This window comes from Rutilus rutilus (assembly GCF_951802725.1).
Source record: "Rutilus rutilus genome assembly, chromosome: 2".
In the NCBI taxonomy this organism is placed as follows: Eukaryota; Metazoa; Chordata; class Actinopteri; order Cypriniformes; family Leuciscidae; genus Rutilus; species Rutilus rutilus.
Genome location: NC_140210.1, coordinates 42,482,479 through 42,494,778, shown reverse-complemented (window position 1 = coordinate 42,494,778; position 12,300 = coordinate 42,482,479). Strand labels below are relative to the sequence as shown.

At 37.7% G+C, this 12,300-nt stretch overlaps 2 protein-coding genes across 3 annotated transcripts; one reads left to right on the top strand and one right to left on the bottom strand.

Moving 5' to 3' along the window:
• Positions 1-1,384: 1,384 nt before the first annotated feature.
• Positions 1,385-7,247, top strand: acy3.2 (aspartoacylase (aminocyclase) 3, tandem duplicate 2). Of its 2 annotated transcripts, XM_084401683.1 has the most exons (8): positions 1,385-1,674; positions 1,856-1,954; positions 3,953-4,188; positions 5,439-5,634; positions 5,956-6,049; positions 6,134-6,241; positions 6,326-6,438; positions 6,616-7,247. In XM_084401683.1, exons 2-8 carry the CDS (start codon positions 1,952-1,954, stop codon positions 6,820-6,822), a joined length of 957 nt encoding a protein of 318 aa, XP_084257809.1. In that variant the 5' UTR covers positions 1,385-1,674; positions 1,856-1,951; the 3' UTR covers positions 6,823-7,247. The 2 variants fall into 2 exon arrangements, with proteins under 2 accessions (XP_084257809.1, XP_084257808.1); XM_084401682.1 differs by lacking the exon at positions 1,856-1,954 and having other exon boundaries at positions 1,423-1,674.
• On the bottom strand, positions 7,008-11,145 carry cldnd1b (claudin domain containing 1b). Its single transcript, XM_084401684.1, has 5 exons — positions 11,019-11,145; positions 9,555-10,063; positions 9,324-9,431; positions 8,581-8,718; positions 7,008-8,462 (listed from the first exon to the last, which is right to left on the bottom strand). Exons 2-5 carry the CDS (start codon positions 9,847-9,849, stop codon positions 8,242-8,244), a joined length of 762 nt encoding a protein of 253 aa, XP_084257810.1. The 5' UTR covers positions 9,850-10,063; positions 11,019-11,145; the 3' UTR covers positions 7,008-8,241.
• Between the last annotated feature and the right edge of the window lie 1,155 nt (positions 11,146-12,300).

Genomic DNA, 12,300 nt, shown 5'->3' with positions numbered 1-12,300 from the left:
CTGGGTGAGGACACTCCCCAGGTACTTACATTTTAAGGTATTTCTGTCAGGTCCATTAAGTCAAGAACACACGGACAATAAAAATAAAGAATTTTCATTGAATAGATTGCAAACAAGTTGATGTTCCTGAATTGAAATTTGGCGGTATGGCTCTGTTCAGGGAGTCCTCTGACCTTTCATGAGCACCATGAAATAGCAGAGAGTCAGAGGACAGCAGCAGCAGCAGCATTAGGGAACGCTCACACAGTTTAGGACTGTGAGAGCTAAAATATCCCCCCTGTGAACAGAGCAGGCAACATGACATAACGCAATGCCACGTTATGCATAAGGAGGAGCTGGGGAGGTGGCGGGCAGCAGAAGCGAGCAGCAAGCATGTATGAGCAAACTGAATGTGCTTTAAATAGGGCGCCTTGTTTGAGCTTTGGCCATTGAGCAGCGAGGGGAGTTAACGAGCTAATGCAGCTTAGCTGGAGCAGATCAGCTGACGGGACAGTGTTCTTAGCAAACAGCATTAGCAGCGTCTTGACTACCTGGCCTGCCAGAACTGACGCTGACGCTCAATTTTGTGATGTTTTTGCAGATAATTGATGTTTTTAAAATATTTGTGATTTTGTTAATGTAAGGTGCAATTTATCAGCTTTGTGTATCTTATCAGAATCCTGAATTTAAATGCATGATTTTTAAGGTCTACTGTGCAGAATGTACTTTCGATGTATTTACCATTTTAAGGTATTTTCACAATACTGTCGTAGATTTCATAAAATGTATTAAATAAACTATTATATTATTAAATAAACTGTGGCAGAATGGCTTGAGTGTTTAATATATAATTCTTTAAAAAAAATGGTTTGGGGCAACGGGGAATAAACAATACAGTAAAGTTGCTTTACTAATATAAATTTACCAATATACATTTTTAGTTTAGGTAAAACGAAAAAATCATTTTACTACAATTTCAAATATATAATTGGGCCAATAACACGGTTTGGTAAACTTTTTTTTTTTCATAAACGTATTATTTCTCATTGAGCCAATGTTAACAGACTATTGCAACAATTGTTAAAATCAATTAACAGAATTTCACTTGGGCCAATTGAAAAATTTATATGTGACCAGTCACTAGAACATTTTGAGTTGGGGAGGTTACAATTTTTTTACAGAGTGATGGTGAGACAAAAAAAAAAAAAAACACTATGAAACTGAAATTGCAGTTAAGAAGATTTTGGACAAACAAGACCAAACATTTCTTTAAAGAGTTTATGTACTTCATACACTTCTGTGCATTTATTGATTTATTACTGTGTTCATTTTGGTTTTGGTATTGGCCATTGCATTTTCTAACACAAAGCAGGTGCTCATGCCCTGAGGAAAGCAGGAGGAAACTGTGACAGGAAATACTGGTTTGTTGCGAAACGCTTCCCCGCCTTTCTCTGTCATTATGCACAGTCGTAATGTTTAGGTAATAATCTGTAAGATCTTCAGTCCTCTCAGTTGTGATGCTTCTCCTCCCCCTCTTGCTTTTCCTCCACACACTCTCTTTTTAGCGCATGCATGAGTCAGCAAAGCACTGGCTTCATGCTGGAGATTCATGGCCAGGGGTAAAGAGTTGCCGGGACATCATGTGTGAAAGATGATCCAAGGCTGGTGACTGAAGGCGAGGCAGAGAAGGAGGAGGTAAATAATGGCTTCATACGTTACTTTACTGTGTTCGAACAAATGTGGGAGAATGTCTTAAACTGCGTGTGTGAGTGTGTGTGTGTGTGTGTGTGCATCCCCTGCAGCTAGATTAGGCCTGTACTTGCTTAATGTGTGTCAACGCGCATGTCCTGTCACACCTCAATGTATGTGTCCAAAGGTCTCTGATGCCTTGTGCAACTCCACTCAGTAAGAAGATTAGAGGGAAAGCATTTGGAAGAGGCAGTGAAACAACTTACTTCTGTATTTAAAAAAAATGGTAGGAGGTTTTCCTTTCGTTTCTGCAGCTTTTGCTTTGATATGTTGCATGTTGTTGTAGAACGTGAGACAGATTGTAATGAGCTTCAATGAATGTACATTGTTTAACAGAGCAACAGAATATTTCATTTTAAAGGGAAAGAGCTAAACTCCATTAACGAACTAATATCTTTCCCAACTGTTCTTAAAGGTACACACACATGGATAAACGTTGGCGTAAAAAATAAACTTAACTGATAGTTGGCCAGTAACTTTATTAGGAACAAACAAACATTACAGTTTAAATGGAATTCTAGGAAAGATTCTTGCTGATTGAAGTAATGTGATCAAAGACAAACAAACTTTCTACTGAAGAAAGCAGAGACTTGCACGTCTTCTGTCTCCGTTTATCAGATACGTTTATCTAGAATGCGTAACGTTTTTTCCTCCACAACTCCATGTGGAATTTTTTTCGGATTCATCCATGAAAGGGAACATTTTCCATAAGCACTTCCACGACTACGCAGTGTTATTTTAGTATAACTTATATACTATTATAGTTTTAGTTAATTAGTTATTATTTTTTGTAGTTTACATTTAATGTTCTGTTGTTGTAAGTTTGTTGTCTTTTTGCCATTTTGATTATTTCTTTTATATATTGTCTCTAATAATTTTCATTTCATTTGAGTTATTTTAATACTTCAAGTTAAACTAAACTGAAATAAGATATGTCGCCTTGGCAACTTGATGAAATAAAATAAGTATTTTTTTATATTTTATTTTATTTCAGTTAAGCATTTATTTTGATTCAAGTAACACATCGTTAGCCTCATAGCATAATTGTTAAGTTAGTAATATAAGTAATATAACTAAGTAATATAAAATAAAATAAAAGGACTTAGGCAATTATGCTATGAGGCTAACGACATTCTTTATGGCTTTAGTTATAGTTGTAGTTAACAATTATAACACTGCCCTACTAGTTTATTAACATTAACAAAATTTTCAGTATTCTGTTGTGCCAGCCAAGGAAAATAGTCAATGTGTGACTTTCTCATGCTTTCTCTTCCCCAAAGAGAGCCCTCAGTTGACCTCTGTTGTGGGATTATTAATGATGGTTTTGTATATTAACTCAAAAGCAGTTTTACAAATGATCTACAACTACAAATGTGACCCTGGATCACAAAACCAGGCACAAGTCGCACGGGTATATTTGTATACAAATACATTGTATGGGTCAAAATGATAAATTTTTCTTTTATGCCAAAAATCATTAGGATATTAAGTAAGAATCATGAACCATGAAGATATTTTGTAAATTTCCTACCGTAAATATATAAAACATTTATTTTTGTGAGTGAATGCAGCACAATCGCCAACATAAATGGACAACTTTAAAGGAGAGTTTCTCAATGTTTTGATTTTTTTGCACCCTCAGATTCCAGATTTTCAATAGTTGCATCTCGGCCAAATATTGTCCTATCCTAGCAAACCATACATCAATGGAAACCGTATTTATTCAGCTTTCATGTGATGTATAAATCTCAATTTCAAAAAATTTACCCATGTGACTGGTTTTGTCGTCCAGGGTCACAAATCGTCAACAACATAATGAAATCATATTGTCAGTTTGAATCAAAATAGCTATAGGGTTCAGCACAGGTTAAAGCTCTATGGACTGCATTTGTGGCACAGGCAGTTTTGTCTCCTTTCGTTTGTAAAAACAAAGAACAGGTAGGTTTAAAGTAATGCACTTACAATGGAAGTCAAATTACTATATTTGTGTTAGCCATAGAACTCAACCTGTAATGGCCACACCTCTTTCTCACGCACTGCAGGAGATTATTTGCAAAATGCAAATTAAAAAAAAAGATGTAGCCTAATAAAACGAGTCTAGAACAGTGAGGTATTGTAAATGCAATATGAAACGGGCTCATGATTTAATAATTCTTCAAGAAAACACATATTGCGGTGGCATTTGAAACCTCAAAATAAGAATGTTTTTACTTGTGTGTTGTAGATGGCATCGTTGTTCCTGCCAGCACTGGGTCGCATGGCCGTATGTGGTGGGACTCATGGCAATGAGCTGTCAGGTGTGTATCTGGTGCAGGAGATGGAGAGACAGCGGAAAGAGAAGGGAGACGGTGTGTGGCCGATTCCTGTGACAACTGTGCTGTCAAACCCACGGGCTGTGGAAGAGTGCAGAAGATACATTGACACGGATATGAATCGCTGCTTCAGCACAGCCACGCTCAGGTGAGATGAGGCACTGCAGCACAGACTGTTCAGTTTAATGAAATGTAGGTTAATCTCATCTCAGTCTTTCTATTCAAAAATAATTACAAAATGAAATTATAATTGGCTAAATAAGTTTTTTAAATGTCATTTTAAGATTTTAAATGATTATTATTTTAATATTTTTAATTATACATATATAATTTCTATAATGCAATTATGAGTCGCTTGAAAACAAACAAGTTCTGTATTGTGTACAGAAGACAAACGTTTTTCAGTGAAAAATAATGTATAACTTGGGCTATTTCTGTTTCTCACATAAATGTATGACTAGAAGATTAATAATGTATTACACAAGCATGGACTATATAACTTATATATTGTTGTCAATTTTGGAGCCTGTATACTAGTAAAAAAAAGCAAAACTCTCCTCAATTTAATTTGTTTTATCAAGTTCATATAATGTGCTGGTCTTCCCTTTTGATTAACTTAAGTACGGATAACTTAAAAGGCAAGTAACTTTAGACTAAACTCAAATATTCCCATTTTTGCTGCATTTACTTATATTGAACAAATAAAAAATAATTAAACAAGTTAGGCTAATGCTTCAACAGTGCTCCCTAACATTTCATAGCTGAGCTTCAACAAAATATTATATATTCAATAAAATATTATTATATCTATATTACATAAAATATATTAGTTTTAACAGCTTTTTTGGCGACATTGGCAAGGTCTGACCGGGAATCTTAATTCTTACAGAAGTATTAGGCCTGACTCAAACGTGATTCCTTGCTAATAACATTAGAATAAAACGTTTTAGTCGATTAAAAAAAGTGTATAACGTTACATATTTTAACGTTTACCTACCAATGTAACGTTATCCTAGGGCACTACTCTCACTCCTTTCATCGTCACGACGATGAGTTTGTTTGTTGTGTCACAGCCGTTAGGAAATTTTCAAAGATAATTATTTTCTACCAATCAGCGCGGTTGTCAGGCAGAACTTCAAGCACGACCAATAAAAAAAAAAAAGAACGAAAAAAAGAGCGAATAATTTAAATACATAGCCTTAACCTTTACATTTTAAAATAAGTTAATTAAACATGCATGTTTGAGTTATGAAAATATGATATTCAATACATTTTCAAGTAATGTTATGATAACATTAAGGTTTACACAGTAGGCCTATTGCAAAGCAAGTATAGGCTATACTGCATGATGCAAATATGTTACTATGTAAATCTGTAGGCCTACTCTGTTTCTTGAAGTTCACCTATAACAGACAGCAGCCCATATGAAGTCCGACACGCTCAGGAACTGAACAATCTGCTGGGACTGAAAGGATCTGCAGATGCAATAGACATGATCTGTGACCTCCATAACACCACGTCTAACATGGGCCTCACGCTCATCCATTACGCAACCAGTGACTGGGCGACCATGCACATCTGCAAATACTTACAGGCAAGAGCATCACAACACAAGTGTGCTTCAATAAACTCCATTCTGTAAACCAGGTCAGTTGATCTCAGCTGGTGGGTTGTTGTTGTGACAGGAAATTGGGTCACAGGTGTGGTCAGACAGACAGGGAGAAATGCATAGCAAAAAAATTTACTGTGAATGTAAAATCTGTGTCTTGAAGTAAAACCAGTTAAGAACCACAGACCTGGATTTGTGTTTATTTGCCATTTTAAATGTGTGTACTATTCCATGAGTAGAATAGGTTTTGTTTTGTGTCTGTGCATGTGTGTTTTGATGTTGTGTGTTGTCATTTACACATTTAAGACTAAGATAACCAAAGTGCCTGTGAGAGTTCTGGTAATGGATGCCCTGATTAGTGATGCATATTCCTTGGAGTCTGTCTCCAAGCATGGCTTTTGTAAGTGATGGTGATTATCTCCTTTGAGTACTCATACACAAATGTACGCTCAGATGACAAGAATCATGACCTGTGTTTCTGTAGCAATAGAAGTCGGGCCGCAGCCGCATGGAGTCGTCAGGGCTGACATCTATTTGATTATGAAAGAGGCCGTCGACTTGACAATAGACTGGATCCACAAGTTCAACTCAGGTACTGTAAGACCTAACCACATGTGGCTTACTTGTGTATTTTCTGCTATACTATTGTAGTAAGTGTGTTTTATTTTGCTTTCAGGAACAGTATTTGAAGGCGGGGATATGGAAGCCTTCAAGTTTATCAAAAGTATTGATTATCCCAGAGATCCCGAGACTCGGAATCTCACCGCTGCCATTCATCCTCAGTTACAGGTGTATATAGTATAGAAAGATAATCAAACATGCTTTGTAATTTACAGAATGTCACAATGCAAATAATCTTAATGGGCTAAAAAACATAATTGTCTTTAGGCAAAATATGATTTATTTTCTTTTGATTTGGGATAAAACATGTTTAGTAACACAACCAAAAATGATCTTTTTGTCTAGGACAGGGACTTCTGTCTCCTCAAGCGGGGTGACCCTTTGTTTTTGTCATTTTCTGGAGAAACTGTGAAGTATGAAGAAGAAGTGTCCCTTCATCCTTTCTTTATCAACGAGTGTGCCTACTATGAAAAGGGAATCGCTTTTCACTTGGCAAAAAAGTTGACGCTGACGATTCCAACGGTGCAAGTGAAGAAAGACATTAAACTCTGAACGATTACCAAACCATCTAACATAAATCAGATGATTTCACAAGACAGAATGTCACTGAAATGATTAACAATTTTTCAGTCACTTATTATAACTCAGGTATACACTAGGTAATTTTGTACAATATAAAGTTTATATGACAATCAATAGCTCATTTTGATCTACAGCTAAAATCATGAGCAACAATATTTTGGATGAAAAGATATTTATTGTGACCAGCAAAATGTTCATTTAACAGGAATGCTTACAAAACTGTATAAAAAAGGCAAAACCGTCTGGAGTATTTGAGACACCGTCATGATGATGATGTCACATTAGGCTGTGAAGTGTGAGGTATCCTCTTGACTGTATTGCTCATATGCTGCTGCTCACCTGATTTGAAATCAAGCCTCTCACAGGCTTGGAATAAAAAGACAAAACAAACAGCACACTCACTTGAACAGAACATGATTTCAAAAATATTACAACACAATAAACCACGTGGCACAACGAAATCAACTGGAGCTGGATGTACACTGTGATTTTTACCATCGGTATTCGCTTGTATCGTTTTACAATGATCCTAGTGAAATCTCGCGTACGTTTTACAGCCGACCGCAAGACGTCAACAGTCTTTTACATCCAATTGTGCATGATATACAAAAACTAATATAAACCACAATAAGGATAAACCACAGCTGAGATGGTTTTAAATGGCTACCTGAACCATCACAAAACATAATTGGATTCTAAACAAAGTTACCAAACAAGTGTAATATTCATAATGTAATACATTTTCAAAGAGAGACTAAATGGTAAACTGTTTAACCAATGTAAAGCACAAGAAACAAAGCAATAAATAAGCACAACAAATGTTCAGGAAAACACAAAAGGCTCGAGTGGTTATGACAGATGCAAACATTCAGTCTTTTAGGCCAAGGCAAAAACCCTAGTGCATCTTGGGATTGCAAAGCGCTAAAATGCGTTTGGAGTAGCTACAAAACAGGCGGAATAAAAACACAAAGAGGAAACGAAACTAACACGTGTAAATAAGTTTAGTCAACAGGTAAAATGCGACTAAATAAATAATGAAGCCCTGAAGAACTACTGGAGTGTCACTGATTATTATAGATGCATTTGAGTCTGATTGGCTGTGGTAGGGGTTTAGTTTATCATCCCAAACAGCAAAGTTGTTAACAGAGTGGTTAAAAAGGCAGTTATATAGTAGGAAGATCCTTCAAGAGATGCAAGTATTCACAGGAGAGTGCTATGAGTGGACGGCGCTAGTTAAACCTAACTTTGGGTGGTGTGTTCAGACTGTTTCCTTCATAACTTTTGCAAATAACAGCTACTAGGTTAGTGTTAAAAGGAGCTGCTGAAGCTGTGTGTTTTCTGTGAGCGCAGACAATCGCTTCGGCAACGCTACAGTCAGTCCTCTGTTGCCTAGGCAACCCTGTAGGCTGTCATTCGAGTGTAGTGTTGGCGGTGACTCCTCGCAGCCCATATGAAGAGCGCAGCAGCCATGATCTGCAGTGGAGATGAGATCAGGGCCAAAAACAAGGACCAGCCCGGAGAGTAGTCCATACCCTCGGGAAGCTCGGATATGTCATGAAGCAGATGCACGCCCGCGAGGAAACAGCATACGGTGGCCACAGTACACAGGCCTGGGAGCAAATATATATGTTTAAATGTTATGCTTTCTTTGTCGGGGAGCTGTGGAAATAGCTGTGATTATTATTATTATTATTATCCCCATTTATCCATAATGTACAGCTGTCTTACCGGCCAGCAGATGCAGGATCCCTACGAACAGGGTGGGAGTGACACTGCGGCAAAGACAGGCACACACTCCGATCAATGCCGCGAGAAACACCAGTCCAACAGAGACCAGCGGCAACAGGAACTGACACTTCCACAGGTCTGAGGACACACACAACACAAACATCTGAAGGCTTTCAGAACATAATGACAATGCAAATTACAAAACATCCTGCCACTCGCTGCGGCTGGTCGAGACAAATATATGAGACTGTCTATGAAAGACTTTTACAGACAGATAGACAGACAGACAGACAACCACTCAAATGTTTGGTTCTGGTAAGATTTTTTAGGCTTTTGAACTCAGTTTCTTATGCTCACCAAGGCTATATTTATTTGATCAAAAATACAGTAACAATGTGAAATAGTATTACAATTTAAAATAACTTTTAATATGCATAATTGTGTGATGCACGTATGTGAATATATTCTAATATGTAATTTATTCCTGTGATCAAAGCTGAATTTTCAGCATCATTACTCCAGTCTTCAGTGTCACATGATCCTTCAGAAATCACTCTAATATGATGATTTGATGCTCAAGAAACATTTCTTATTATTCAATTTAATGCATCCTAGCTGAATAAAACTATTAATTTCTATCTATATATAAAACATTTTACAGACTCCAAACTTTTAAACAGTAGTGCATATATAAAATTGAATATTAGGTGCATGTACATGTTTGATTTTGAGTTAGGACGTACAGGTACGCAGCAGATCTTCTCCACTGTTAATATTTCCAGGAGATTTGAACTTGGATTCCCACTGCTGGGGCAAAGTAAAGGTCTGACATTTAGTCAGCATTATCGGATCTAGAAAAGAAGGATGCGGAGAGCGAGGAGAGAGACAAAGCAAATGTAGTTAGCATCAGTTAAACTAATAGTAAATAATTAATACATTAACATAAATTACAAAGTTGAACATCCTCTCCTCACCAGGCTCTTTATACCAGTATGAGTTTCGGGGCACCAGAATGCAGCGCCACCAGAGACCCAGCGTGCCATTCAACCGGAACAAAGCGACACTGTAACTCCTCTCATCCATGTCCTCTCCCACAAAGTCCTGCCGCAGAGTCTCGAGATCTGAGCCGTTGTTGACATCGTTGCTGGCCGGCTGACTGTGGTACTGGTACCAGTGCTGTGTTCCCATTGCAACAGAGAGATAGACGGTGGCAAGAAGGCTCAGCACAGAGCCGATGACCAGCGCTGTGGCATAGCGGTTGTCCACCATTGTTTTGATGATGTAATATATATATATAAAAAAATAAAAAACTTTCAGATAGCCAAAAATAAACTCTTTAGTAGATGAGTGTGAGGAGAACGATCATATCATTTGGTGTTTTACACAGAAGGTTTTTTTTTCATCTTCCTGTGATATCATTGCAGAAAGTCAGATCTCATCTTCATGGACACGATCCTTCCTGAGATCTAAAGAAGTGTGTCATCTGAAACAGAGAGGAGTGTGATTAAATCACAAAGAAGTCAAACAAAGACATGTTTAATTACAAGGTACAAAGTTGATGCACTGAGAGCTATTAAGGAGGAGTACTAAAACATTGAATTTGCTAAGGTTTTCTAAAGACTATCCCAGTTTTGAATCACTTCAAGTAGCTAGATATCCATGACCAAATCTGTTTATATTGCTGTTTTCTGAGTTATGTCTGTGAAATAATCTGTACTTATTACTGTAGTATAATCTATTTCAGATAAAAGCCACTAAACTGCTCACACCAGCTAACGTTAATTAAACTGTGGTTAGTCACTGTACTTGATAGTGACTTCTCATTTTTAAAAGGTGTAACAACAAAACTTAACATTTCTAACAACTCGGTACACGCAAAATAGACATTTATAATATTTTAAAAACGGTTTTATTGTTTGTCATGTTTATTTGTCGTTCCCTCGTATGTTATTTACGAGCGCATTAAAGAGCATATTTATTGATAAACCCCTTAAAATGATAGTTATGTCCAATAAAGAAATAAAAAAGAAATGACAACAAGACAAAAGTCAAACTCTTCATGAAAAAGTGCTTTTTGCCTGGACGATGTGCTTTTATATTCAGAAAACGAGATAATAAAATAAGTCACTAAGTGTTTAAATGCACAAAGGGCATATCATTCGATTTTTTAATAAAATTTTGACATATTTAACCGACACAATAACCTAATGCTCAATATTTCATACATTTAAGTTGCTTGACGTTGACTAGCATGAAAGCTAACATGCTAATGTGTGTTTTTAGCGACATACTCGAGACTTTGACTAATACAAAAATAACGTATGTACATTTTGAGTGTTCGGTATTTCTAATACTAATGAAACTTCCTATTTAGAACAATAACATCCTACAGTTTTTTTTGTTTAAATCAATAAACGCTGCGGGCGATTGTCACTTACCATATTGAACAAACCCAGCGCGCTGATGGCTGATGACGACTCTGTTCCGGTTACGCTTACGAATGCGCGCGCACATCACAACCTCAATCCGCACGAGCGCGATTAGTGCACGTCACGAGAATAGCAGCAGAACATGGGTGAAGATTGTGCAAACTTAATCGCTTTGCTTCAAAATGTCTTCACATGCAAGGAAATTGCAGCAAAGAATATTGCACCTGAAAGAACCATTTACCGGTTCATTAAAGGGATATACTCCACTTTTTTTCGGAAATAAGCTCATTTTACATCTCCCCCAGAGTTAAACAGTTGAGTTTTACCGTTTTAGAATCCATTCAGCCGAACTCCGGGTCTGACGGTACCACTTTTAGCATAGCTTAGCACAGATCATTGATTCTGATGAGTCCAGTAGCATTACTTTCAAAATGACCAAAGAGTTTCAATATTTTTCCTATTTAAAACTTGACTCTTCTGTAGTTAAACCGTGTACTAAGATCGACGGAAAATGAAAAGTTGCGATTTTCTAAGCCTATATGGCTAGGAACTACTCTCATTCCAGCGTAATAATCAAGGAACTGTGCGGCTGTACCATGAGTGCAGCAGGCGTAATGATATGACGCAGCGCCTGAAAATAGTCCCCAGCTCGGTAACTTCTTCCAACGTGACCGGGACTAAGTTTGTCTAACCTATTATGCTGCGTTCACACCAAACGCGAATCTGCGTCAAAATTCGCGCCTGCCGCGTCTAGTTATACGCGTGACCACTTTGTGTGCATTCGCGCGTCAGCGAAATTGACGCGCGTAAAATCAAAAGTTTGAAGCAAAATTTACGCGCGTCAAAGGCGAATTCCGGGGGCGAGAGTTTCGAAACCTGTTGGCGGCCATCTTTTTTAGATGTTTATCGAGCATTAGCAATAGCATTAATCGAGAGAGTCACCGCTCGTATATGCTCTGGAGAGCAGAAACAGCTGCGTAGGGGACATCGTGGCTGTACTCGGGTCCACCAAACCCTCCGGAGGGTTTCAGGAGTTTCACAATTTGCTTCAGGAGGTAGGTTTGGTGGACCTAACGGTGAGGACGCTGACGAGGACAGCGTAGGCCGTATAAAGCCTCGGCCTCGAGTGGTCTCTGCATGACGAGCCCGCGCTGTACAGCCCGGCGCGAGGTTCACCCTCTCCCGCACCTAATCTGTCATTTATTTTTGTTTTGATAATAAATGGAGCCAGCCTCCAAAAGTGAAATCTGTCCTGTGATTTTTTGAAAAGTTTTTATATTGTGTTTGTTGT